Source organism: Glycine max, chromosome 14 (assembly GCF_000004515.6).
Source record: "Glycine max cultivar Williams 82 chromosome 14, Glycine_max_v4.0, whole genome shotgun sequence".
In the NCBI taxonomy this organism is placed as follows: Eukaryota; Viridiplantae; Streptophyta; class Magnoliopsida; order Fabales; family Fabaceae; genus Glycine; species Glycine max.
Window position 1 is genome coordinate 45,647,740 of NC_038250.2, and position 27,870 is coordinate 45,675,609.

A 27,870-nucleotide genomic window follows, 5' to 3' on the forward strand; every position below is an offset into this window, starting at 1 on the left:
ATAATAATTCATTCGTAAATGAGAATTTTTTATATCACAATTAATTATTGACATAACTAGAAGATTTAAAAAATAGTACTAATGCTTAAATAGTACTTATTTCATCTCTAATTATTATACTTTTTTCTGAAATTTGTTTATCCTTTTTTATGACTCTTTCTAGTAATTTTTAAATGCACAAGTTAATTTTTTTCTCAATATATTTTTTCTTAATTATTCTCTCTCTAAATACTAATAAAAAATAATTAAGTAAATGAAAAATAAGAAAAAATAATTTTAAAATGAAAGTATAAATAATTAATATATTTAATATTATTAATTAAATTAATTATTTTTATTAAGTCCTTAAATCAATCTAATCACGCATGTAAGAATAGGAATAGGAAGTAGTAGTATTTAAGCTAAATAAAAATTGGTGCAACAGAAAGATATGATATTTACACAATTGCATTACTGCGGACAACCTAGTAGCCTAGTACGCAGACCGTTGCGTTGCCACAGATACCTCCGTTCTGTTTGCCGTAGAGTAACTTTTTCGCCCACCGGGTAAGTCAAACCCTTGCCCCTCACCTTTCTCTATTTACAAGTTCGCCTCTTTTCTTCACTTAGTTATTAGTTATTTTTCTCTTTTTCGCTCAACCCTTTTCCCTCCTTCTCATTTTCCCGTTTAGAGAAGGTTTAGTGATTCTTTTGGCATCATCAATGTGATTGAGTTTATGGCAAGTATGACGTAGGCTGAGTGATACCGTGGGGGAATACAGGCAGGGATTAGTGTGGATTTCTGTTTCTGAAACTTTGAGGTTTTCCTCTAGAAAACCATGAATTATGATTTCTCTGCTGTATAACTTTGTGTGCTTTGTTTTTGCTTGATTTGTAGGATTGTTTACTGTTATAGGTTCAGATTTGATGAATGACTAGGGAAGTAACTACTATGTGAAAGTTTGCCTTTGGTGTTGTGTTGTTGTCGTGGATGCTTAGATTTTGACTATCAATAAGGCAGTTATTGCAGGTTTCATTATTGGACTGCTTCATTTTTATAGCATACTTAACCATTTAAGTATATTAACTTGTGCACTTATGGAATGTGTGATTTTGGCCTTTCAGGTTAAGAGTGTTGGTGAAAATGGATTTGGTGGCATGAGAGTTTGTTTAGCAAGTGTTGGAAGTCCGTGAAGCAATGGACTTGGTGGTACCCCATACACAATTTTGCTCATATAAACACTTCCTCTGAGAAAGTTATAACACTGTTTCTGCATTCAATTTGGTGATAATGTATAATGTGGCCTGCAAATTTCACGTATTTGGTCTGTATGATGGGGTTATTGACTTTAGAAAACCTAAGGGCACTTGGTCTAGAAAGCATTTGGGCAATTGCGTTTTTGCTGTTTCAAAATATGAAAATTCTGGTTTGAAAGGTAATCTGCAACATTCTGAAAGATTCTCTAAAGGGGCTTTAAATGGGGTGGAATCCTCACCAGATAGGGTCAATACTTCCCTGAATTTTGAGGAGTCTGAGATTCGTCATCTCCGCAGGTTGATTAGAAATGGGGAATTGGAAGAAGGTTCTAGGTTTCTTGAGTATATGACTAACAAAGGCAAAAGTCCTGATGTCATTGCTTGCACTGCTTTAATCCGTGAGTTTTGCAAGATTGGCAGGACTAAGAATGCAAGTCAAATCATGGGGATTCTGGAGGAGTCTGGAGCTGTTATTGATGTAACCAGTTACAATGTTTTAATTAGTGGTTATTGCAAATCAGGGGAGATAGAGGAAGCCTTGCGGGTTCTGGATCGCATGGGTGTTTCTCCAAATGCTGCTACATATGATGCAGTTTTGTGTAGTTTGTGTGATAGAGGGAAATTGAAGCAAGCCATGCAAGTACTTGGCAGGCAGCTGCAAAGCAAGTGTTACCCAGATGTAGTTACATGCACTGTATTGATTGATGCAACTTGTAAAGAAAGTGGAGTTGGTCAGGCAATGAAGCTGTTCAATGAGATGAGGAATAAAGGCTGCAAACCTGATGTGGTTACATATAATGTTCTTATAAAAGGGTTTTGTAAAGGAGGTAGGTTGGATGAAGCAATTAGATTTTTAAAGAAATTGCCATCATATGGTTGTCAGCCTGATGTGATTTCCCACAATATGATCTTGCGTAGCTTGTGTAGTGGTGGAAGATGGATGGATGCTATGAAACTACTGGCTACCATGCTTCGTAAGGGGTGTCTCCCAAGTGTTGTTACTTTCAATATCTTGATCAATTTCTTGTGCCAGAAAGGCTTACTAGGTAAAGCCCTTAATGTCTTGGAGATGATGCCAAAGCATGGCCATACTCCTAATTCCAGAAGTTTCAATCCATTGATTCAAGGGTTTTGTAATGGAAAAGGTATTGATAGAGCAATTGAGTACTTGGAAATAATGGTATCTAGGGGTTGTTACCCAGATATAGTGACCTATAATATTTTGCTAACTGCATTATGCAAAGATGGGAAGGTGGATGATGCAGTTGTGATACTGAGCCAGCTAAGTTCCAAGGGATGCTCTCCTTCTCTAATTAGTTATAATACAGTGATTGATGGGCTTTTGAAGGTTGGAAAAACTGAGTGTGCTATTGAACTTTTTGAAGAGATGTGCAGAAAAGGTCTTGAAGCAGATATAATTACTTACAATATAATAATTAATGGGCTTTTAAAGGTGGGAAAAGCTGAACTGGCTGTAGAGCTCTTGGAAGAGATGTGCTATAAGGGTCTTAAGCCTGATCTAATTACTTGCACTTCAGTAGTAGGGGGCCTAAGTCGTGAAGGAAAGGTTCGTGAAGCAATGAAATTTTTCCATTACTTGAAAAGGTTTGCTATTAGACCCAATGCATTCATTTATAACTCAATAATTACGGGACTGTGTAAATCTCAGCAGACCAGTCTTGCCATAGATTTTCTGGCTGATATGGTGGCAAAAGGATGTAAACCTACTGAGGCTACCTATACTACTCTCATAAAAGGCATTACTTATGAAGGATTAGCAGAGGATGCTTCGAAGTTGTCGAATGAATTGTACTCCAGAGGACTTGTGAAGAGAAGTTTGGTTGAAAAAGTTAGTCTAGAAGTAGAATAAAACACCAACAACAATAGCCAAATCTTATCCTATAAAGTTGGGTCAGCTTCTCGGCTACATGGTTTGGTTGATCCCCATCAAATTCTATGTAGAACCAAAATTTCAACAGGACCATTTTTGTGATATTTCGATAAAGTAATCGAGATGTAGTATAAGTGCATTTTTTTTACATTGCATTACTAAATGGCTCTTCCTATTAATGCACTTAGAATTTGTTGTCCCCCTATCTTAGTTGCCACTGGTCTCTTGGTCTAGTTTACAGATTTTCGTTTTTAATACTGGAATTCTCTATGACTATGATGAATTATTTTATATCATTGATTGTTTAAACTATGAAAGTGTAGGAACTGTATGCATGTTGGAATTTTAGGAGATCCTTATAAAATATTTCACTTGTTGGAATTTTAGAGCATCTTTATAAAATATCAATAATCATACCTGGAACACATTAAGTTAGATTATCAAGAAGAATTTTAGGAATACCTGAATCCATAATGTTTAATCAAACAAACACAACGGAATTTGAATCCGGAGATAACCGGTGGTTTCATGGTTTTTCTTCGACTGGAATCTCTTTATTTGACCTTCGTAACTCTTCACATGGGGAGAAGAGACCCACAATCATAGTCAACTCTCTCTCTCTCACATAGCATATATTTGACGACTCAGTATATTGGACCTTCTGTTAACCTAATAGGGTTCTTATTGACATCTGCTAATTTAAATCTATATCATCTGATTTAATTGTCTACCTGATTCACTTAATTTGATCACATAACATAAAATTCACTCATGATAAATAGATAATATAATTATCTTATAATATTAGCTCACATTAATTATTGGAATAGAAAATTCAAACACATTAGTCGTTGGTCATGTGAAATTTTGGCAAAAAAATTGTGTTCTCCTGCTCCCCTATACGGCTATACTTGTGAGAAACCATGACTTGGGCTATATGGTATGTGAGAGAGAGTTGGGTATGATTGTGGGGTTTCTTCTCAAAATTGTTATATATGGGTGAAGAGAAACGATTGTGGTTTGGGAACACAGTGGGACATTAGAGAGCAGGAAGACAGAGGGGGGCAGCATTAGTGTTGTCGTGCTCTTGAAGGAGAAAGAAGCTGCTCTATGCAATTGACTAGCTGGCCATTATTGGGTTGTTGCGTTTTTCTTTGGGTCAATGATATTGATACTCTGTTGTTTGATCTTTGCATTTCCTGCTTTTTTATTTATTATTTTTTTTTACAAAATATCCTTGTCAAAAATTAGTTTTCATTGTGTATGACTACAAAACGGAGATTACTTTCCGTTTTGTGGATGGACCAAAGATACCAAAAAACTAGTTTTCGTTGTGTAGGTAATTTTTTTTTTGTATGTAATGATTATTATTTGATTATATAATATAATAATTTATTTAGTTAGTTTTGGTGCTTCATTTTTATTTGTTTTGAATGATTTTAATAGTTGAATAACTTGATAAATGAAAAAAAAATGAGGCAAAAATGTGGAACTAATCAAATACTTGTACAAAACTAGTATTTTAACTTGTCCAAGGCACATGATAGATGTTTTTTTTTATAACTAAGTTTACAATAAATGTTTTTTAAATATATAAATTAATTAAAATTCATAATAAATAAATATTTTTGAACATGTACGTTATATTTTAGATTTATGATGAACAGTTTATGTTATAATATAATGTTATTTTGAACTATTGATAATTTTTTAAAAAAAGTATTAAAATTCAATATAGAAATAAAGATGAAAACTATAAACTGAAAGAGATAAATTGTTAAGAAAAATTTCTAAAAGCATTCTAATTGAAGAAAAACTCCTAAAGACGGTCTCGATGAATAATAGCTCTTAAATTTTTTTTATTTAAGATTATTATTCTAATTTATATAAAGGAGAAATAAGTCAATATGAGATTATATAATCAAAATAATAAAGATAGAACATTATAAAATAAGTAAACATGAGATACAAAATACTACTAAAATATTAAGAAAGTCTATTTCAGTTGATTTAACATATGTGTGAGTTATTATAAATTTTTTAATACTGTTTTCAAGTTTTATAAATAAAAAAATACTACTAAAATGAAGTAAAAAAAATAAAAATACCAAAATATCATTCGCAAATCTTTCTTCTCTTATATGTACATTTCATTGGAATGTCTAACTGCGTGAGCCTATCTATATAATCATGTGACTCACACAGTAAACTAAAGGTTAAATTAATTTTTGCAGGTTCTGAATTATTATCTTTCCAATTGGATCCTTAAATTTATATTTATTTTTTAGTTTTCAGAAACCTAATTTAAAAAATAGATCAAAAACCTAATTTAAAAGTTATCAAATAGTTCAGGAAACTATAGATAATTTAACTTAACTTAAACTTAAAATATGTATTTTTTGGACAACTATATTATTGGTATAAAAAATCAAAAATAGGTATTTAAGTTCCTCAAATGAGTTATTATAAATCTTATAATATTTTTTTTATCAGGAAAAGAAATATAGTTAAAATGGATTTGGTGGCATTAGAGTTTGTGTAGCAAGTGTTGGAACTTGGAAGTTGCTGAAGCAATGGACTTGGTGGTACCCCATATACAGTTTTGCTCATATAAACACTTCTACCCAGAAAGCTATAGCACTGGTTCTGCATTCAATTCGGTGAGGGTATGCAATATGGCCTGCAAATCTCAAATATTTGTTCTGCCTGATCATATTAGGGTTATTGATTTTAGAAAACCCAATGGCACGTGGTCTACAAAGCATTTGGGCAATTGCGTGTTTGCTGTTTCAAAATATGAAAATTCTGGTTCGAAAGGTATTTTGCAACGTTTTGAAAGATTACCGAAAGGTGCTTTAAATGGTGTGGAATCTTCCTCGGCAAATGGGGTCAATACTTCCCTGAATTTTGAAGAATCTGAGATTCATCATCTCCATGTGTTGATTAAAAATGGGGAATTGGATGAAGCATCTAGGTTTCTTGAGTATATGACTAACAAAGGCAATATATATGCCTTGTGTCATTGCTTGCACTGCTTTAATCAGTGAGTTTTGCAAGATTGGCAGGACTAAGAATGCAACTCGAATCATGGGAATTCTGGAGGAGTCTGGAGCAGTTATTGATATAACAATTTACAATGTTTTTGATTGGTGTTATCATGAAGCTCTTTGATGTGTTGTGGAGAGCGAAAGCACCTTTGAAGGTCATTGTTTTTGGGTGGCAGGTGATCCTTAATAGAACTCAGACCAGAGAAGCTCTGTTCTGAAGGAACATTGGTGGGGTAGATGCTGATCTGAGTTGCCCCATGTGCCACGGCGACGATGTAACAACCACTCACCTCTTCTCCTGCAGGTTTGGCTATTCAGTATGGCAAAGATGTTACCAGCGGCTTGGGTTTGAGCAGGTGCTACCAGGTAGTTCTTGTGCATACTTCTGGCATCATCAAGGTTACGGTCACTGGATGACATTTTGGTTAGTGGTTATTTGGTTGATCTGGTTGCAGAGGAACACCATCATTTTCCGCGGGAAGCAGGCTTGTGTGCAGGAGGTTGTTGATTCGGTTGTGTTCAAAACGTGGAGCTGGGTGAAGGCATATTATGCTAGGGACACATTTTCTTTTTCTGATTAGTTATTGAATCCGGTCATTAGTCTTAGAACTGTGACTTGATTAGGGGGTGGGGTTTTTCTCGTAGGTGAAGTCCTATTCTGGGGACTTTACCCCTGATGGGAACCGTTATATGGTATACTTTTTGGAGTGGAATGATGTATAGTAGGCTACACACATTCATGAGGGACTAGAGGGGATGGATTTTTTGTATGTCCCTTATTCTGTACTGCTGATCTTCTTTCATATCTTGTGACTGAGATTGTGCTTCTTTTTTATTATTAATATAAGTTTTTTTGCCTTCCAAAAAAAAACAATGTTTTGATTGGTGGTTATTGCTAATCAGGGGAGGTAGAGGAAGCTTTGAGAGTTTTGGATTGCATGAGTGTTTCTCCAAATGGCATTAATTATGATACAATTTTGCGGAGCTTGTGTGATAGATGTAAATTGAAGCAAGGCATGGAAGTACTTGACAGACAACTGCAAATTAAGTGTTACCCAGATGTAGTTACATACACTGAATTGATTGATGCAGCTTGTAAAGATAGTAGAGTTGGTCAGGCAATGAAGCTGTTGATTGAGATGGTGAGCAAAGAATGCAAACCTAATGTGGTTACATATAATGCTCTTATAAAAGGGATTTGCAATGAAGGTGTAGGTTGGATGAAGTAATTAGATTTTTAAAGAATTTGCCATCCTATGGTTATCAGCCCGATGTTATTTCCTATACTATTGTCTTGCATAGCTTGTCTAGTGGTGGAAGATGGACGGATGCTATGAAACTATTGGCTAGCATGCTTTGTAAGGGGTGTTCCCTGAATGTTGTTACTTTCAATACCTTGATCAATTTCTTGTGCCAGAAAGGCTTACTAGGTAAAGCCTTTAATGTCTTGGAGATGATACAAAGCATGTCTGTACTCCTAATTCCATAAGTTACAATCCATCGATTGGAGGGTTTTGTAATGAAAAAAGTGTTACTTGGAAATAATGGTATCTAGGGGTTGTTACCCAGATATAGTGACCTATAATATTCTGCTAGCTGCATTATGCAAAGATAGGAAGGTGGATGATGCAGTTGAGATACTAAAGCAACTAAGTTTCAAGGGTGCCCTCCAGTTCTAATTACTTATAGTGATTGATGAGCCTTTGAAGATTGAAAAAACAGAGCGTGTTGTGGAACTCTTCGAAGATATGTGCAGAAAAGGTCTTAAACCAGATGTAATTACTTACAGTATAATCATAGATGGGCTTTTAAAGGTGGGAAAAACCGACCTTGCTCTAGAACTCTTGGAAGAGGCTTGCACCAAGGGTCTGAAGCCTAATTTAATTACTTTCACTTCCGTAGTAGGGGGCATAAGTCGTAAAGGAAAGGTTCATGAAGCAATAAAAATTTTCCATTTCTTGGAAGGGTTAGGTATTAGAGACCCAATGCATTTGCTTATAACTTAATAATAATGGGACTATGTAAAACTCAACAAACCAGTCGTGGATGTAAACCTACTGAGGCTACCTATAATATTCTTGTAAAAGGCATTACTTCTGAAGGATACCAAAGGAGGCTTCGAAGTTGTGGAGTGAATTGTATTCCAAAGGACCTGTAAAGAAAAGTTTGGTTGAAAAAATCAAAGTCAAGATGTAGAAGAAAACATCAACGACAACAGCCCAATCTTATACCGTTAGGATGTGTCGATTATTTGGCTACATGGTTTGGCTGATCCCTATTCAGTTCTATCAAGAACCAAAATTTCAATAAAATGATTTGTGATATTTCTATAAAGCAATCTATATGTAGGATACAATGCATTTTTACATTGCACTACTAAGTGGCTCTTCCCATTTATGAACTTAGATTTTGTCGTCCGCTATTTTAGTGTCCACATGTCACTTGGTCTAGATTATAGATTTTTAATTTTGAGGGACAGCATATGGTGAATTTTAAGTCGAGCTTTTTTATGATAATGTGAAAAAGACTAGGTCCATCCGATCCCCCCAGCCACACACACAACCCAAATTGAAGGGGAAGAAAAAAAAGGTATTGAACGGAATGAAACAATACATTATGATCTAAATCATTCCATATTATTTTAAACATTGTTAACAACGAGACTTAATATCATTTCATTTCATATCTTCTTAGAATTTGAGTTCAGGTCCAATTCAATTCAATTTCCTTCATGACGATTTAACATCTTAAGTGTGAATTTTGTTATTAAACATCTGCATGTAGTTCAATAGTGATTTGATGGTGGTTGTCCAATTGATCTAATAATATTTGTTATGATAGATTCTAATATTATTTTAAAATTTGTTATCACCCACTTGTTGTCGACCTAAGATCTCCAATATATCCACTTCATTATATCCCTTTCAATCAACCTAAACTTAGTTGTGCAGAAGAAAATAAAAATTTGATGAACGAAAACTTAGCTGCCTAGTTCTATACAAATAAACACCTGGAGCTCAATATGATTTTATTGAGATAAAATTGACCTATTTTCGATACCAAATAGTTTTGAACCTCGTACTTTAGCATTTGATGCTCGAATAATCCTTTAGATAATCTAAATTCTTATTTTTTTTTTAATTCTTTGTTATTTAAATATTGTGCCTGGATGGATCTTTGAATAGTAGAAACAGTCCCAACTTACCGTCCAGGATAGCTGGGCCACAGATTGAAATGGTGGGACTAATGAATTGTTCACCATCCCACAGAACCGAAAAAAGGAAATGCCATTCATATTCATATGAACAAGATAATTCATGAACGTCACAATTCTGTATGCCCACAAGGATTAAGGGACAAGTTGTGTCTCCTGCAAATATTCTCTACCCAAATCTACTCTAGATCTTTGCCCCACGCTGGATTGGAGCTTTAATTTTAATAATCATCACACTTAATATAACAACTAGCCATGCAGATACCTAGTTGCATGCATACTTTTTAGGAATTATTATTTACTATCCTCAGTCCTCTATTATTAACCTATGATTGAATGTGGAAAATTATCTGTTTCGGGTCGACTATTTTTTTCACTTCCTGATTCATGACCAAACTGTCCTGGCCCCACCATGTTTAGTTTACTCCCTGAATGAAAACCTTACTGTACCATTAGATTCTCTTTACATACAACTAATCAATTCAAAACGACAAATTTTCATATTCTTCCACTTTCATTTCAACCCCTAAGGCCTTAACTTCTTGACCATTAGATTTTGTGAATTATGAGTTTAATTACTGCATATTGCTAGTGCAAAATTTTTACACCTTCAACTAAGTAGAATTCATTCTTACTATGACTTATAACGCCTTGAGAGAAAAGAAAATTGACTTGTAAAATAATAAAAAGTGTCAGAAACACTCTTTAATATATTTTTTATTAGTTTAAATTTATTAAAAGATACCAAAAAAAGAGATATAAAAATTAATTAAGATGTGCGACTACAAAATTTATTATTTTTAATTAAAAGAGAGACTGTTTTAAAAAATATATTAGAAAATATATTTTTAATATGATTATTATAAAAATTAACAAATTTATCCTAAATAATATTTATCAATAATACTATAAAACTATTATATAAGTATAGTCTATTTTTTTATAATATTCTCTACCACACACTTAAAATCACTGGCATAAGAGAGAAAAGTAGTGAATAAGAAAGGCATCGAAAAGCATTTGATACTGATTTTTCGTACTTTCATTCCATGAAGCACTCTCGAAGTGATGGAGAAAAGTTCATCATCTCCTAGAACAGGCTTGCTTTCGTGTTTGGGGTGTCTCAAATTGAAGCTTCCTTGGACAAGGAGAACAAGCACTTACAAACCCGTTGGTGGCTTTGGGTATGACCCTTTAAGCTATGCTCAAAACTTCGATGAGGGTTGCATGGACGACGAGGAAGAATCTACTTCGCGCCGTAGATTCTCAGATAGATTTGCTGCTCCCTCATCAAGTTCAACTAAAACTCTCAAATAGCGATAAGGTTGAAGCTTTGAAGGTACGCTAATTATATACAATGTGTGCATAAGAATATACAATGTGCGTGTGCCATATGTATATATATGTTTATATACTAATCATGTTTATACAACTTATTGGTTGATACAGCGTACAAAAGGGCACTAATTTGCTGCGTGACTCTTGTATCCAACAACTTCAAGAAGAGATTGGGTATTCCTTGGAATAACTGGAAACTTTTGTTAGCTTACTATTTATGGTTATTTGTACTATGTAGTGAAACTAAATATATTCCTTAGTTTAAACGCTATGTGAAAGTGGTTGGCTCTACGAGATGATCGAGGGGGTTTTATCTGTTCTAACAGAAAACTACTACAAGAGTTTGAGAGCTATTCATCATTAATTTTCATTCTTTTTGAGCTTATTGATTTTCCTTTTTTTTTGTGTGGATTGCTGATTATAAGTCTTTCATCACTGATATTATATTCCTCCTTCCCTTAAGGTAACTTTAGTAAACAAAGAGCATGTTTATTATATTTTGCACTGCATCTAGGAGACGTTTACTGCAATAATTAGTTTGGAAGTAAATTTTGAAGTGGGTTATATATTGGAAAAGAAAATAATTTAAAATATTTAATATTAAGAGAATTAGTGTAGTTTGAAATTATGAATAAATAATATATGAAATCATATGTATATCGAAAAAAATATATATATGAACTCATAGTGTAAAATAAAATTTAGTATAAAGATATTTTCTTTTTTAAAATCAGTATAAAGATTTTTTTAATATTATTATCTAATCAAAACTGTCGCGCGTATATACAAAGTTAGTTCACTTTTATAAAAATTATTTTAAAATTTATGGAAATGATAATTTTCTTATTAATATATATGTCTATTAAAGTCTAAATTTATTTTAAAAAATAAGACAAAGTCTTCTAGTATTTTGTTTTTTGGTTGAATGGAGTCTTTGACTGTTAAAGGAGATTGCCAGTTTTCTTTGACTGCTAAAAAACTAGAAATCACCTTAAGAAAACGACAATGATATACATAAAGTACAAATTAATTTTCATCTTTGAAACTTGGGGTACAGCAGAAAGAAGCAACTCAATATTGTTGGTAGAATCATTTTCATATATTGAACGCCAGCTTTGGTTTCTTCAATACAACAATAAACCATAGATAGATGAACCAATTTGAGAAAACAATGTCTCCCTGTGTTGCTTTGATCAATTTGAAAGTAGTAGCCAACTAGTATATATCTAGACACTACTAAAAAAAGCTCCTATTACGTCGTTATATCCACGTTGATTTAAGAGAAAATGATGTAAAATAAATTACGGTGGCATTTTCGTAAATAATGAAAAGTGTTTTACATCATTTTTCAAGAGAACATCTTTGAAAGTAGACATTTACGTCAGTTATTTAAAACCGTCGTTGAAGGACACAAAAACCTAATGCGTATGCATCTTTTTTACTCTGTCTTCTAGCAGTAGTATTCATTCACCCTAATTAAAATCCACAAACCCAATTTTCTTTTCTCTCTCTCTCTTCTCATCACTTCTTCGCAATTTCTCTTCCACCATGAAACCCTAGACCCAATTGCGAGTGCGGAGCCAAGCCATGTCCCTCAACCGCCTCCTCTCTGTGGCCCATCGCTCTGATAGGCGGGCCTCCGCCCTCTCCTCTCTTTGCCTCCGCTGTTGTGGCTCCCTCCGCCTCCCGCCCCTCTTCCCCCCACCGCCATGATCTATGATCATGCCGTCAAGGCTGTGAAGTCCAAGCTTCGGCAGCTTGAGAACCTCGATCCCCAGTTCCTGAAGCACGAGTCCCCCGGCCCACCCTCTATGGCCACACACGCATCCTCGATACGAGTATAGAGAAGGTCAATTATTTTGGTAATACTTATCATTGATACTTGAAAATAATAATTTTCAAATTATTACTCATTCTTAGGTTTAGTTAATTTAATATTATATAATTATATTTATTGATTATTAGTAACATAGATAATTTTTGTTACTCATTCTTAGGTTTTAGTTAATTTAATATTATATAATTATATTTATTGATTATTAGTAACATAAATAATTTTTATTACTGATTCTTAGGTTTTAGTTAATTTAATATTATATAATTATATTTATTGATTATTAGTAATATAGATAATTTTGTATTTATAAATAATTATTATTAATTAACCTAAAATTTTATTTGTAGGTTCATCCCCTTTTTACATTGGTGCTGACGTAAGCACCGATGTAGAAAGACGTTGTTTCTAAGACGGTGCTTACATTAGCACCATTTTTGAAAGCTCATCTTACTACATTGGTCATGACGTAAGCAACAACTTTGAAAACACACGTTCTAAGTCGTTGTTGACGTCACCACCGTAGTCGAAAGTCACCTTTCTACATCGGTGGTTGGGAAATGACATATGTAGAAAGCATTGTATTTCTACAACGGTCTATTGTTGACCGTTGTTGAAACTTTTTACTTTCAACGATGTTACAATAAAAAATGATTGACCACCGTCTTTGAATACTCATTTCGACCGATGTAGAAAGCGCGTTTTCTAGTAGTGAGAATGGATAATTACATAGGATATAATTGATGTTAGAATAAATTTATCAATAATATCTTATAAAAGAAGAAAATTAAAAAAAAATCCATAAGTTAATATTAATTTATATATGATTAAATTTTTTTTCGGATAAACTAAATCATAAAACTTTTACGGATTAACTTATATATGAGTTGATTGTAACTTATGAGAAAAATTAATTTTATTTTATCTTCTTATATCAGTCAAGACTTCACCTATAAATACTTATTAATAAGTTTATCCAATTTATAGTTAAACGAGGGGCAAGGCATTACAAAATGTAGAAACTCCAACGTTTGCTAACAAAGCAACCACATGATATAATTCTTAACATACTAGGATCAGAGAGCTATCTTAATTTCTGTCAAAAAAAGAAGAAGCTATCTTGATATGAGGTTTAATAAAATGGACGACATTATAATAACTAAAACCGATTATGTTTATAAGTTGCAAACCAATCAGAAACATAAAAGAATCCAAAGAAAGCAATTTAAACGACCTAATCCAACGAATATTTGAAGAAGTATATATATATATATATATATATATATATATATATATATATATATATATATATATATATATATATATATATATATATTCCACATTTTTGTCGCACACCATTTTACCAGAAAATTTGCTGGAAGTGAAAAAACTTAGTGTTGTAATGTGTGTTAAGAAAATAAAATAAAATTTATTTATTTTAAGTAGTTAAGTTATTATCCTATTTTTAAGGAGTGTGTGACTCCACGTAGCATAATAGTTATGGTTTTTCTTAAACGTTAGGATTTCAGTTTCAGATTATGCAGTAATGGATTTGATTCCTATTTTCTTGTTTGTTATTATGTTATGTACTAGCCTACTTAATAGGCATGAGTATGAGTTCATTTGTTTTCAATAACACAGAGAAACACATTCCTCATATTTTATTCTTTATTTCTTTACGTGTTAATAGTGGTGTCAAGAGCCAAACATGACCTATATAAAAAAAAAACAAAGGCAGCAACTTTTTTGATAACACAACAAAAAAGAGATGTCATCTGAAGGACACTTTGTGCAGCTTACTATTGCACGCTTTGATGGTCATTATGACCATTGGAGCATGTTGATGAAGAATTTCCTGTGATCTAAAGAGTATTGGCATGTTGTTGAAAGTGTTGTTGAAACACCTAATGTTGATGTAGCACTCACAGAAACACAACAAAAGGAGTTGGAAGGACTGAAGTTGAAAGGTTTAAAGGAAAAAAATTACTTGTTTCAGGCCATTGATCGCTCTATCTTGGAAACAATTCTTTGCAAAGAAACTTCCAAAGATATTTGGGATTCAATGAATAAAAAATATCAAGGCTCTAATAGAACAAAGCGTGCACAACCTCAAGCCTTGAGAAAGGAATTTGAAATGTTACACATGAAGAGTGATGAATCGGTAACCAACTATTTTGCAAGAACCATGACAATTGCAAATAAAATGTGTTTCCATGGTGGAAATATGGAAGATGTTGTTATAGTCGAGAAGATCTTACGTTCCATGGCACCAAAGTACAACTATGTTGTGTGTTCCATTGAAGAATCCAAAGATGTTGATACACTCTCCCTTGACGAGCTCCAGAGTTCTTTGCTGATTCATGAGAACTCACAACAGCCTATACACCACAACAAAATGGTGTATCAAAGAGGAAGAATAGGACAATTCTTAACATGGTAAGGAGCTCAATGACACGAGGAAGGGTTCCAAAGAATTTTTGGCTAGAAACCGTAAATTGGGGTGTTCATATTTTGAATAGAAGCCTAACATTTGCTGTTCAAAACATGACTCCTGAAAAAGCTTGGAGTGGGAGAAAACCAGATATGAATCACTTCAAAAATTTTGGATGCATTTCCTTTGCCCATGTTCCTGATTAGAAAAAAAAGAAACTTGATGACAAAGCTGAAAAATGTGTGTTTATTGGTGTAAGTGAAACCTCCAAAGCATACAAATTGTTTAATCCCAGTACAAAGAAAACTATGACCAGCAAGGATGTTGTTTTTGATGAAGAAAACATTGGAATAGGCAACAACCTACCCAAGTATTTCTTGATGAAAATGACGAGAAAGGACAAACTTCAGCCTCTGGTACATCTGAAAGAATTGCTCCAATAGTCACTGAAACTTCTCCAACAAACAGTGACAATGAAGAAGAACTACCTCCCCGTATTAGAAAAAGACCAGCTTGGATGGATGACTTTCTTGTAACTGGAATTCCATATTCAATTACTCACTTTGCTTTGTTTTCAGATTGTGATCCTACAACTTTTGAGAGTGTTGTCAAAGAAGAGAAGTGGCAAAAAACAATGAATGATGAAATTGATGCCATTGAAAGAAATGATACTTGGGAGCTGTGTGATCTTCCTAAAGAACACAAAACCATTGGTGTAAAATGAGTTTTTAAAAAAAGTTGAAGGAAAATGGTGAAGTTGACAAGTACAAGGAACGCTAGGTGGCGAAGGGATACAAGCAACAATATGGGATTGACTATACAAATTTTTTTTCTCTAGTTGCAAGACATGACACAATCAGATTGATGATTGCTTTAGCAACACAAAATTCATGGCCCATTTTCCAACTAGATGTTAAATCAACATTCTTACATGGATACTTGACGGAGCAAGTCTTTATTGAACAACCACCGGGTTATGTCAAGATTGAAAGTGAGCATAAAGTTTACAGATTAAAAAAGGCCTTGTGCGGGCTGAAACAAGCCCCACGTGCATGGTATAGTTGCATTGAAGCTTATTTTCTTAAAGCTGGTTTCACAAAATGTCCTAATGAGCATACACTCTTTGTTAAAAGCGAAGATAAAGGTAAAATGCTCATTTTTTGCTTGTATGTTGATGATCTTACTTTTTCTGGATATTGCAATGTCTTGTTTAAAGACTTTAAGAAATCCATGATGGATGAGTTTGAAATGATTGATCTTGGTATGATGCATTACTTTCTTGGAATAGAAGTGAATCAAATAGCTGGTGGAATCTTTATTTGTCAAAAGAAATATGTGGGAGAAGTTTTGGACATGTTTCAGATGAAGGATTGCAATCCAGCAAACACACCATCAGATTTTAGTTTAAAACTTCACAAGGATCTTGAAGGAAAGAAGGTTGACAGCACACTTTACAGACAAATTGCTGGTAGTTTGATGTATTTAACTGCAACGAGACCCGACATAATGTATTTTGTAAGTATAATTAGCAAATATATGGAGGAACCTACAAAATTAATTTGTTGGCTGCTAAAAGGATCCTTCGCTACCTGCAAGGAACCAGAGAATTTGGGCTATTCTATAAAAGGGTGAAAAATCCAATTTATTGGGTTTCACTGACATAGATTATGCAGGAGATCAAGATGATAGAAAGAGTACTTCTGGTTATGTCTTTGTGTTGGGAACCAGTGCCATTTCATGGTTATCTAAGAAGCAACCAATAGTTACTTTGTCAAGCACAGAAGCTGAATTTGTTGCTGCTACAGTTTGTGCTTGTCCAACCATTTGGTTAAGGAGAATTCTTGAAGAACTGAAGTTCAAACAACCGGGTGCAACCACAATATTCTGTGACAATAATTCAGCTATTAAATTGTTCAAGAATCCCATGCTGCATGGAAGAAGCAAGCATATAGATGTGAAAAACTATTTTTTAAGGGAATGAAGCAATGATGGCACCATTGATCTACAATATTGTAAAAGCAAGGATCAGATAGCTAATATATTCACAAAATCTCTCAAAATTTCACCTTTCCAAAATCTGAGAAAGTTGATGGGGGTCTGCTCTTTGAAGGATGTTAATGTTTCTGCTGCAACATTAAACTGAAGCACTGCAATGTTCAGTTTAAGGGAGAGATTGTTAAGAAAATAAAAAAAATTATTTATTTTAAGTAGTTAAGTTATTATCCTATTTTTAAGGGGTGTGTTACTCCATGTACCATAATGGTCGTGGTTTTTCTTAAACGTTAGGATTTCAGTTTCAGATTATGCAATAGTGAATTTAATTTCTATTTTCTTATTATTATGTTATGTACTAGCCTACTTAATAGACATGAGTTAACTTGTTTTGAATATCAAATAGAATTAATGTGATGACTGATATGAGAATCAATGCACATGGCACCCATCAACCACTATAGCTTTCTGCTATATATGTGACATTTGGCACATCCTCAGTATCTGGTATCTGTTCCCCCACCAGGACAAGCTTTGTGTACACCATGGTAAATTACTATTGTAATTGTAAAATGGAGCAGAACTGCAGAATATATTCCCAACACACGCTGAGGATAGTGTATGGTTAGGATAAAAATAACCATGGTAAATACAGAAAGAAACAATGGCAGTGTCATAAATAGTAAAATTAAAGAATACACTCAATTTGACAAACCAATCCAACTTCGGTAGGTTAGTTAATTGCGTAGTTTGAGTTGAGATTTTTTTCTTAAATCCAGTTGGTCGGGTCAGTTTGAAAATTTCCAAATACATGGACGTTTTGTATTGGGTAGTTTTAAAATGGGCTCTACCCCCAAGCTCGCTTTGTTATTTTTCATTTATGAAGGTATCCTTGACAAAAGCACATTTCCATTGGACAATATAAAGAGTAGAAACATGTTTTATGTTAGGGGACATACAAACTTCATACACAGTAAACAATGAAAACACACACTTTCATTGTGTATATTATTTTCAGAAAATGTATTTTTATTGTCTATAAACACTTTTCTATCGTGCATAATACACAATAAAAATATTTTTTTATCATGTATACATACAACATTTTTGTTGTGTATTTTTTAAACATGTACATTTCACATTCATGCAAAAAAAAAAAAAATGTGTTTCGGTTAAGTATTTCAAAATTAATAGTTTATATTTTTAAAATTCATTCAATTATGTAGGCAACTTTCAATGATTCACTAACACGTGAGCAAAGCGCGTAATGATTTACTGACACATGAATTAGGCATGCATTTGAATCGGTGTAATTTGGACTAATGATTTAGTCGGAGCAATCTTGAGCTTTTTTCTTTCTTTTTTCTTCTGACGCATAGGATAAAACTTTTGATGATTCATTGACGCGTGAACAAGGGACACATTTAAAGTAGTGAGATTTGGACCCTTGGTTTAATTAGTGCAATGTTGACTATTTTTTTTTTCCCGGATGCATAGTATAAAGCTTTTAATGGTTCACTAACGTGTGAATAGTGCACACATTTGAATTAACACAATTTGGACTATTGATTTAGTCGATGCAATATCAACAGTTTTTTTATACACAGGATAAAACTTTTGATCATTCACTGCCACATTGTGTTAAGAAGTGATCTTGAATACTTATGGAATGTTGGTACACTTGTCATAATGTGATCATTACTTATTTTTCTTCATTACCTATCATCAAGAACTTAATTCTTTTCCTAGTTTTGTACTTTAAACTCCTTAAATATTTGAAAATACATCAATGATACACAATACTTTACGCTTCTTAGAAATATTTCTAGTGACTCTTACACATCAAAATAAATCAAGTACAATATGTGTTTGCTTCTTGTAGTTTACCTATCAAACTTCAACCTATGCTTCTTGTTTATCACCGAATGATCACTAAAAGGTAAATTTACCAATTTGGGTCCAGGTAAGAGATTTCATTTTACATTCCAAGACTCGTTCTACCATATGGCCTAGTTTGCTATGTCATATCAATGTTGTTTCTTCTGGACCAATTGCTGCAGCTATTGCATTCCCCTGTTAATTAAATTTATATTCCAAACGGTGTATATAAATTAGTTGTGGTCTTTTATACTTTCACCACCTCAAGAATGTCTCTCTCTATACTTAAGATTCAACCTTCAACATGGATCTTGCACCCAAGGTCACTTAATTGCCTAGTGAACAATAAATTTTTTTTCAATCCCTTCATGTGTCATATTGAATTGTGAGAATGGTACGGTCATATAATTTTATTTTGAAGTATTAACTCCAACAATTTCTAAGGTGTGATCAATTCTTATGAACACATATCCTTCCAAGAGAGGTTCATAAGTGCAAAATTAGTATTGGTGTAAAGTCATATTCAATGTTGTGCCTAAATTCGTGATAGTAAAAAGTGTCTAGAAAACTAATGAAGTTGAATCTGGTAAAAGAAGATAGTTACCCCACAATATAATAAATTAAAATTAGAATCTCTATTAAAAAAAACTTATATTTAATATTCGACCGTATTTCAAATAAGATTACCAAAAAAATCACAAATCACACATGTGAAAAAAATCCAGACATGTGAAAAAAAAAATCCAGTATAAAAAATGTTATAGTTTTAAGTTAATTTCTTGAAAAATAATTTCACCTACTTTAAAACAAATACAACCTATTTATTATTACAAGAATAGCTTAAATTTGTTGCATTTTAGACACCTTTAATTAGATTTTCATCTTACAATCTTGTAATGCCTACTTTCTCACAGGTAACTTTTTAAATTTAGAAACTTGCCCTTATTTTTATTTTTAAAATAAATATATAAATTTAAATTACTTAACAATTTTTAATTAGGTTCTTAAACTATTTTTATTGATTAGATATTTGAAATTGTATTTATTTTTAAATTGAGTTGTTCCATTCAATCGCTGTTACAAAAAAAATAATGACGGAGCTAGATCTAATTAGTCATTGAATCTAGTATTGTATCCTTTGCACCAAGCATTCTTGCCTTTCCAAGTTAGAATTTTCATTTCTCTAGACCAATATTCTTGCCTCTAAACCAATATTCTAAACTAAACTCTTCTACTGGTTTATCTATTTTTAGATGTCCACGCAATTTAACTATTCTTTCACAAATCCTTTGAGATTTTACTTTATAATAATGTTACTATTAACTCATCACTAACACCTTATCACGAAGGACGAAGAATATCTCCCCCAAAAAAAAACACACACATATAAATCACCCACCAACCTCTTCCGCACCCACCCCAGTCTCACTGTCACTCACCGACCCTCCACCGCAACCCATATATAAATACCACTTTTGAACCCAACCAAACACGCGCGATCGCAATGGCCATGGCTCTTCGCAGACTCAACAAACCTTTCTCCAACGCCACTTCCATTTATCGCCAGGTATAAACATACATTTCTTTTTATTCATTCTCTTCATAACACTCTGTGCTTGCTTCGTTGTTGCAGTCCTCTTCGCTCTCCGCTCACGAAAAACACAAATCTCGCGCCGATGTAAGCCAATTCAGATCCTCTCACTAACCATGCCTCGTTGCTTTCACGCGTTTCGTTCATATCTAATTCAATTTTTTTCTTCTATAAATGCCAGTGGATAAAGCAGCTCAACGATCCTCTCGAGGCCATCGATCCCGAGATCGCCGACATAATCGAACTCGAAAAGGCGCGTCAATGGAAGGTGAATCCGAGTTTCATTCTACAGTGCTTTGCTTTGCTTTGAATTAATAAATAAGCTTTCCGATTTTATGCATGATTGTTGTTTACGGAAGTTTGTTTGTACGGAATTTGTAGGGGTTCGAACTTATACCTTCGGAAAATTTCACGTCGCTGTCGGTGATGCAAGCAGTTGGATCGGTGATGACGAATAAATACAGTGAAGGATATCCTGGTGCTAGATACTATGGAGGAAACGAGTATGTGCATCTGTTTTTGAATGTTTTGTTTTGAATTTAGAAATTTACTGTAGATTATGGATTGTTGGTGAGTGTTGATTTTGGGTTTACGTGTATAATTCGGCGCTTAGATACATTGACATGGCTGAGACCTTGTGTCAGAAGCGTGCACTTGAAGCTTTTCAGCTGGATCCAGCAAAATGGGGAGGTTAGTAAGCGCGCAAAGTCATTTTTGGTGCAATTTGAGTTTCTTTATTCTGATCTAGAATGGTTTTGTGCGTGTCAAGGTATTTTGGAGAAGAAATTGAGAACATTTTGGTTTTTGTTTGTTTAGTTGTTACTCTCTTTTTATGGTTCAGACTTGTTGTTATTTGCGTGAAAGCTGCCGAGCATTGCCAATATATTATTGGAGATCACGTAGGTTGTAGTGCTCTTATCTTGCTCTGATTGTTAACCACGGATTCAAGGAACTAGTGTATTTGTTTGTGCTTGGTAGATGTCTTAGAACAGGACACAAGGTTTTACTTTATGTTCCATGCATTTTGAAAGCAAAACATAAGATTACAAAATGGTATATCTTGGTTCTGCTAAAAGGGGAGGAACCAAGGAAAACAGAATGAAACCTTTTTTGTGTACGTGTTAAATATTCCCAGAGTGTATATCCTGATATATTAATCTTTTACTGTGTTCAAATGAACATTTTAAGAGCTTTCAGTTTCTTTTGTGGTAATGAAACAGCCATCTATTATTGAAGTAAAATACTCAACACGATTCATTGATGTTTTATTCCTTGTTTTCTTCTTTCATTTCCTTTTATTCTTTTTTTTTTGTCTCTCTTTGTACGTTGTATATCACCTTATGGGATAATGCTTTTGTTGTTGTTGTTGTTGTCATCTCTAAATATGTTGTATACTATCATGACTGATGTTTACTTCATTTCATAGCTTGTTGATTTAGAGAGAGAGAGAGAGAGAGATCAAATTACACCGGTGTAACTTAACTATTACACCATTTAATGACATGATATAGAATGTGATTTTAATTGATTCAACTATTGAATTATATTTACATATTACCTGCAATTTTATATCTGATCATAGAACTTTGTATATCAAGTGATAATCATAGAGATTTTTTGAATATATTGGAGGATTATCTTAATTCATTTTTATTGGACACCTCATGTACTTAACCTATAGAAAACTGTTTGGAGTTAAAAGAAAACTAACATTTCTTTGTGATAGAAATTTACTAATATTACTGGAGAATCTATAGAATTCTCCTGCTTTGGAATTTTGATGCATAATATTTTTTAGCATGCTTGTTGTCTTGTTAGAAAAATAGTTTGTTATTTTTTGGGTGAACTTGTGTTATTGTTTTGTTGGATCGTTCATATGTCTTTTCTATTATTTTCCTCCACAGCTTGGGGGAACAAAATTTTGATAATGTGCTTTCTTGGAGAATCTTATGTTCTCTGCATTTTGACAGTCAATGTGCAATCATTATCTGGATCCCCTTCTAACTTCCAAGTTTACACTGCTTTATTGAAACCTCATGAGAGAATTATGGCACTTGATCTTCCCCATGGTGGGCATCTATCGCATGGTTATCAGGTTAAGTTCTGCTTCTGATTATCAATTGTGGTCATTTTACCTGCTGCCACGAGTTGATAATCATATTAAGTCTGCAATAAGACATGATGGATGAATGTCGTAGCAATAGCTCATATTAGTTTAGTTTTTTTCCCCTCCTTTTTGGCCAAATAGTTATTTATGTGATCTATATATGGACTTTATTTTTTGTTTCGTTTTGCTGACAGGAGTTTCCATTAAGAAGGAACTAGTTTAAAAAGGGATTATTTCTAAGGCTATAAAATTCTATTTAGTAAAGAAAAGAAAAAAATTAATTCAGAAGAGAAACCCAATCCCTTTGCATGTCACACCTAGGAGTAGGAACACTGTTAAGAAACCCATGAGCAGAAATCCACAAGGAAGCTAAGAAAACAAGCTCTTCACATAAAAAGGCGAGGGAGGAAAAAAGTTATAGACAAATTTTGGAATCATATTCCAGCCACAAACTGTGATTGAAATCAATTCTCACTAAACTACCTTGTTAGATTAATACAAAGACTAGAAGCAATCTGAAAGATTTCAATTCAGCAAGAACATTTCTAAAAATATCTGCCCCTTATGAAATCAAAAGAACAGTGTTGTCTGAAACTGCAAATGAACAACTTCCTCACTCTTCAATATCACCATAAGACCCCTTATCTAACCTGTCACAGCCTTTCATTAGCAACTCCCCTTGCACCTCTTTTAAATTGTAGCAATGTGTGCCATATTCTTTGTAACAAGATTTTGATTATTTGTTTGTATCATGCAGACTGACACCAAGAAGATATCGGCTGTATCTATATTCTTTGAAACAATGCCATACAGATTGAATGAGAGCACTGGTTATATCGATTATGACCAGGTAGGTAGGTACCATTGTATTCTGTGTTGTGGATATTCTTTCTTATCAAAGAGAATCTTTTAAGCAGTCGGACTGTTTCTATTTCAGTTGCTGTTCACTGTTATCTATTTTGCCAATGAGTTGAGTATTTTTTCATTTGATGTTTAATTATAGAATGTGTCGGTAGAGATTATGTTATTAAAACTATTATCCTATTCCTATAAAATATTGCAGTGATTGCGAATTTTAGAGATATATTCATTGGTCCATGGCCCTCCCCCCAATAAAAAAAAACTAAGGTGTATGGTAGGGGAAGAGGAAGTAGTAGGAGAGGATTGGGGCCAAGTTGACTTGTATGAAAGGTGTGTGGTCAGCATGTTGTGGGTTTGTTTTGTAACAACCTGCTTAATTTCTAGGTGGGGATAGAGGGCAGAATTGGTCAGTTGGAAAGGATTAGGAAACAAAGGAGATAGGATTTTTGTTCTAATCTTTCAAAAGTTAATCATTTCATGGCCAAGATCAAAATATTTTGTCCTCTTAGTAGCTGATTGCCGCAGCATTCATTGTTCTGCTATCTATTCTTGATTATTGCATAAATTTTTCCTTACAAATGGGAAAAGAGACATTTTTCTGAATGTGATGAGGGGTTAGATTCACACTTTGCAAAGTCCCCCTTTCATGCATACTGTTGGTTGAGACTTTCCTATAATTGCTTGACTTATTTAATATCCGCAGTTGGAGAAAAGTGCAGCACTTTTTAGGCCAAAATTAATAGTTGCTGGTGCTAGTGCTTATGCTCGCCTTTATGATTATGCACGTGTTCGCAAGGTAATTTATATCTGATACAGAAACTTAGGTATTTAATGTTTAGAACAATTCAGTCATGATGGTATTGAATCTTTTATGCTTGAATTTGTATAGGTCTGTGATAAGCAGAAGGCAGTTCTGTTGGCTGATATGGCACATATCAGTGGATTGGTTGCTGCCGGTGTTATTCCTTCTCCTTTTGATTATGCAGATGTTGTAACAACCACGACACATAAGTCACTTCGTGGACCACGTGGGGCTATGATTTTCTTCAGGAAGGGTGTGAAAGAGATAAACAAACAAGGGAAGGAAGTGAGTTTAAAATTATAAATTTAATGTTTTACGGAGATAAGGAATTCAAAAATAGGGTAAAATACACTTTAACTGCCTGAATTATAGCACTTTCATGACTTACTCCCCCAGTCCCTTGAAGTTTTAAGTCAAAACATTACTTTTTCAGATAAATCAAACAGAAGTTAACCTTCCCACACTTGAAGCCAAACTCTAAGGGGGTTATGTGATAAAAAAAATACTCTATGGGGGTAGGGGTTGAAGTGATAAGTAAACCAACTTCAGGGGGCTTTAAGTAATAAAATTAAATTTCGTTTTTGTATTGGTGAGGTCACATTGTGTGCATGTGCCTTGTCTTCCTTTGAGTTAAGAAGTAAACATTTTCACTTAAAATTAACCGTCAAGGGGTTTATGTGATCAAATGAAAACCGACCTTTTCTCTCTTCCATTTTTTGTGTGGAGATGGTGTTGAGAAAGGGGCTATACTTAAAGGATGTAAAATACATTTTTTCCTAAAAATATAAGTTTCCCATTTGTAGTAGTTGTAGACTGTGTTCATAAATAATGTTTATTGATATGTTTGTTTCTTAAAACAATGTTAGTATATCCCACATCGGCTGAAATATTTGGGTAACAGATATGACTTGAGCAATCGTTTCTCATTAAGCTAGCTTTGAGTTATGCCCTGTCTGTTCTCAATTTTAACATCTTTTCGAAGCCTATGTAAAACTTTATGTTGGGCCACCTAGAGATTTCCAGTCCAGCAAACTTTATGCTCTTGAGACGGCTTGGGTGTGAGAATGATCTACATTGGTTGGGTATATAGTCAAAGTACCCCATATAATGACTTCAGCTATACTCTTCACTTGAGCTTGCTTTGAGGGTTGAGTTAGGCTCATTTTGTTTTCATTTGTAACCATTTCAAAGTTGGGTAACCTGAAAAAATTCTTTATTTTCTGAATCCATCTTACAGGTGTTGTATGACTATGAAGACAAAATAAACCAGGCTGTTTTTCCTGGACTTCAAGGTGGTCCACACAATCACACTATTTCAGGCTTAGCAGTTGCACTGAAGCAGGTTCTTTAATTGACTAGGCAAAGAAACTGTAGTTATTATAGTTTCTCCTAGTAAACATTTTTTTCTCTATAAAAACATAATGGTCATTCTTGTAAATCTGTTGCCAGGCTTATGTAAGTCCAGTTCTTTCTTCATTTCTGTAAATGTAGGCTATGACACCAGAATTCAAGAATTACCAAAAGCAAGTACTTAGCAACTGCTCAGCATTTGCACAGGTAAAATGAATGCCATTTGTATGATGCACACAAATGCTGTATAAAGCCATCAGAAACTAGTTATTACTTAGTAGTTGTATCTTCTACTAAATGTTTAGCCAGACATTTTTTCAGTTTTAACTGACCCTACTGTGTTTTTGAACTTCAGAGTTTGTTAGAAAAAGGCTACGAACTTGTATCTGGTGGAACTGACAACCATTTAGTGTTGGTGAACTTAAGAAACAAGGTAAATGATGTGATCCTTTTCTCTGAAAATTTCTTGGTTATATTTGTCTCATAAAGAAACCCAGATAGTGCCAAATTGTGTTTACATGTCAAATAGACCTGTTCAGAGCAGCCTTTCTATGCTTGGTTTAAATCATACATTGAGTACTTGGTGAGAATGGAAAATCAGCTATTAGTATGGATAAATTGGCTTCAAAAGATATTTATTGTGTCAAGCCTCCTTCGTTAAGATTTTAGTACGGAACTTGGAATGTTGTAACGTATAGATACATGGCCGGGATGTTATTTTTAAATAATTATGTTATGTAAAGAAAATTATATTGAGAGCTCACTGGAAGATAAAACCCAATAGACATTGATAGATTTAATATGATAGTGATGCTATCTTAGTACTTATTGCCAAGTAAGTAGTTAGAAATTGGCATCTAACATGTATCATATAGTTATTCTACCATCCCAAACTGCTAGAAACATCTCAAAACCTTTTAAGAGCATTTTATTAGTTATTGTAGGCAAACAAATCAACACCTTCTTCAATGTTTGTGAAGTGACCGAATTATTTTATGGAATGTTTCCAGTGTTGAGGTTTGGTAATTAAGGTATTTATTTGGTAACCCAAGATTGTGAAAGATGTTAATATTTTTGTTGGGTTTGATTTCATGAGTAGTATTTATATTTTATAGCATCAAGGGGAGAGCAGGTTTCAATGATGTGCTGTTTGACAGGGTATTGATGGTTCTAGGGTTGAGAAGGTACTGGAAGCAGTTCATATAGCTGCCAATAAAAATACCGTTCCAGGGGATGTGTCTGCTATGGTTCCTGGAGGCATTCGAATGGGTACAGTCTGTTGCTCATCTTTTTTTTATGCTTTTATTAGTGGATCTATAATTACATGTTAATAAAGATTATTTTCTTGTGATTCAGGAACCCCTGCTCTCACATCTAGGGGATTTGTTGAGGAAGATTTTGAAAAAGTAGCTGAATACTTTGATGCGGCTGTCAAGTTAGCCTTGCAGATTAAGGAAAATACCAATGGTTGATCCTACCTTACCTTCGTACATCTGAATTGTTATATTTGCAGTTTTAAAAGCATAGCCAGTGTCTTAACGTTACGTAAATCACTTTTCTTCTTGATGGTTACATCAACTTCAGGTACAAAGTTGAAAGATTTTGTGGCAGCTATGCAATCAGATGAACAAATTCAATCTAAGATTGCTAATCTCTGTCATGAAGTTGAGGATTATGCTAAGAAGTTTCCCACTATTGGTTTTAACATAGAAACAATGAAGTATGGTAAGTGAAAGGCGACAGATGGAACTTCTTCTGGAGTATTATTTGGAAGCTTTTGGAATTAATAACAACACGTTGCTCAATGGATAGTACCGGAGTCTTGGATGAAAATGAGAATGATATTATCAATGGTTTAAATGAAAGAGAAAAGGGAGAAATTTCCCTTCAGCTTTTCAAATATATTATTGATTTCATGGTGAAAATTCCTTGTGATCGTACTGCTGATGTAGCAAAAAGGAGGTCGAGCATGTGGATTTTGCTATTTGGTGAATTTGTACTAGTATTTGAAATAAATTACCTTAATTCCTCCTCAATTTACAAACCCCATCTCTCTACGTCTATCTAATTTCCATAAATTTTGCTATTTTGTGAATTTGTGCTGGTATTTGAAATAAATTACCTTAATTCCTCCTCAATTTACAAATCCCATCTCTCTACGTCTATCTAATTTACAAAAATTCCCCATAAATTTTATTACGGCATCAACCCTAAAGTTATTTATTGCATGTTTGGATGAATATTGGTAAAATTAATTTTAAATGGAATTGATTTTATAAAATTGATTTTGGTTAAAAT

At 33.6% G+C, this 27,870-nt stretch overlaps 2 protein-coding genes and 1 pseudogene across 5 annotated transcripts; all 3 read left to right on the forward strand.

Annotated features, from left to right (window-relative positions):
• Positions 1-409: 409 nt before the first annotated feature.
• Positions 410-3,439, forward strand: LOC100790288 (pentatricopeptide repeat-containing protein At1g09900). Of its 3 annotated transcripts, XM_026125539.2 has the most exons (3): positions 600-800; positions 896-1,009; positions 1,105-3,439. In XM_026125539.2, exon 3 carries the CDS (start codon positions 1,271-1,273, stop codon positions 3,104-3,106), a length of 1,836 nt encoding a protein of 611 aa, XP_025981324.1. In that variant the 5' UTR covers positions 600-800; positions 896-1,009; positions 1,105-1,270; the 3' UTR covers positions 3,107-3,439. The 3 variants fall into 3 exon arrangements, with proteins under 3 accessions (XP_006596392.1, XP_025981324.1, XP_006596393.1); XM_006596329.3 differs by lacking the exons at positions 600-800; positions 896-1,009 and adding an exon at positions 410-546; XM_006596330.4 differs by lacking the exon at positions 896-1,009.
• A 2,224-nt stretch (positions 3,440-5,663) lies between these two features.
• LOC106795918 (pentatricopeptide repeat-containing protein At1g09900-like) lies at positions 5,664-8,370 on the forward strand (annotated as a pseudogene).
• Positions 8,371-20,001: 11,631 nt separating this feature from the next.
• On the forward strand, positions 20,002-27,608 carry LOC100812952 (serine hydroxymethyltransferase, mitochondrial). 2 transcript variants are annotated; one of them, XM_003544791.5, is made up of 15 exons: positions 20,002-20,428; positions 20,495-20,539; positions 20,634-20,720; positions 20,834-20,955; positions 21,066-21,142; positions 22,423-22,547; positions 23,317-23,409; positions 24,124-24,216; positions 24,310-24,507; positions 25,460-25,564; positions 25,714-25,779; positions 25,928-26,005; positions 26,730-26,841; positions 26,929-27,039; positions 27,157-27,608. In XM_003544791.5, the coding sequence occupies exons 1-15, from the start codon at positions 20,366-20,368 to the stop codon at positions 27,303-27,305; spliced, it is 1,524 nt and encodes a 507-aa protein (XP_003544839.1). In that variant the 5' UTR covers positions 20,002-20,365; the 3' UTR covers positions 27,306-27,608. The 2 variants fall into 2 exon arrangements, with proteins under 2 accessions (XP_003544839.1, XP_040864880.1); XM_041008946.1 differs by lacking the exons at positions 26,929-27,039; positions 27,157-27,608 and having other exon boundaries at positions 20,201-20,428; positions 26,747-26,785.
• The last annotated feature ends 262 nt before the right edge of the window (positions 27,609-27,870 follow it).

What these genes read in the sequence shown, in the direction of transcription:
- LOC100812952 (XM_003544791.5), top strand. Translation starts at nt 20,366, where the DNA reads ATGGCCATGGCTCTTCGCAGACTCAACAAACCTTTCTCCAACGCCACT. An exon ending in CCACTTCCATTTATCGCCAG is followed by an intron (nt 20,429 to 20,494) that starts GTATAAACATAC and finishes TCGTTGTTGCAG; the next exon opens with TCCTCTTCGCTCTCCGCTCA. An exon ending in GATTAAGGAAAATACCAATG is followed by an intron (nt 27,040 to 27,156) that starts GTTGATCCTACC and finishes CATCAACTTCAG; the next exon opens with GTACAAAGTTGAAAGATTTT.
- LOC100790288 (XM_006596329.3), top strand. Translation starts at nt 1,271, where the DNA reads ATGTATAATGTGGCCTGCAAATTTCACGTATTTGGTCTGTATGATGGG.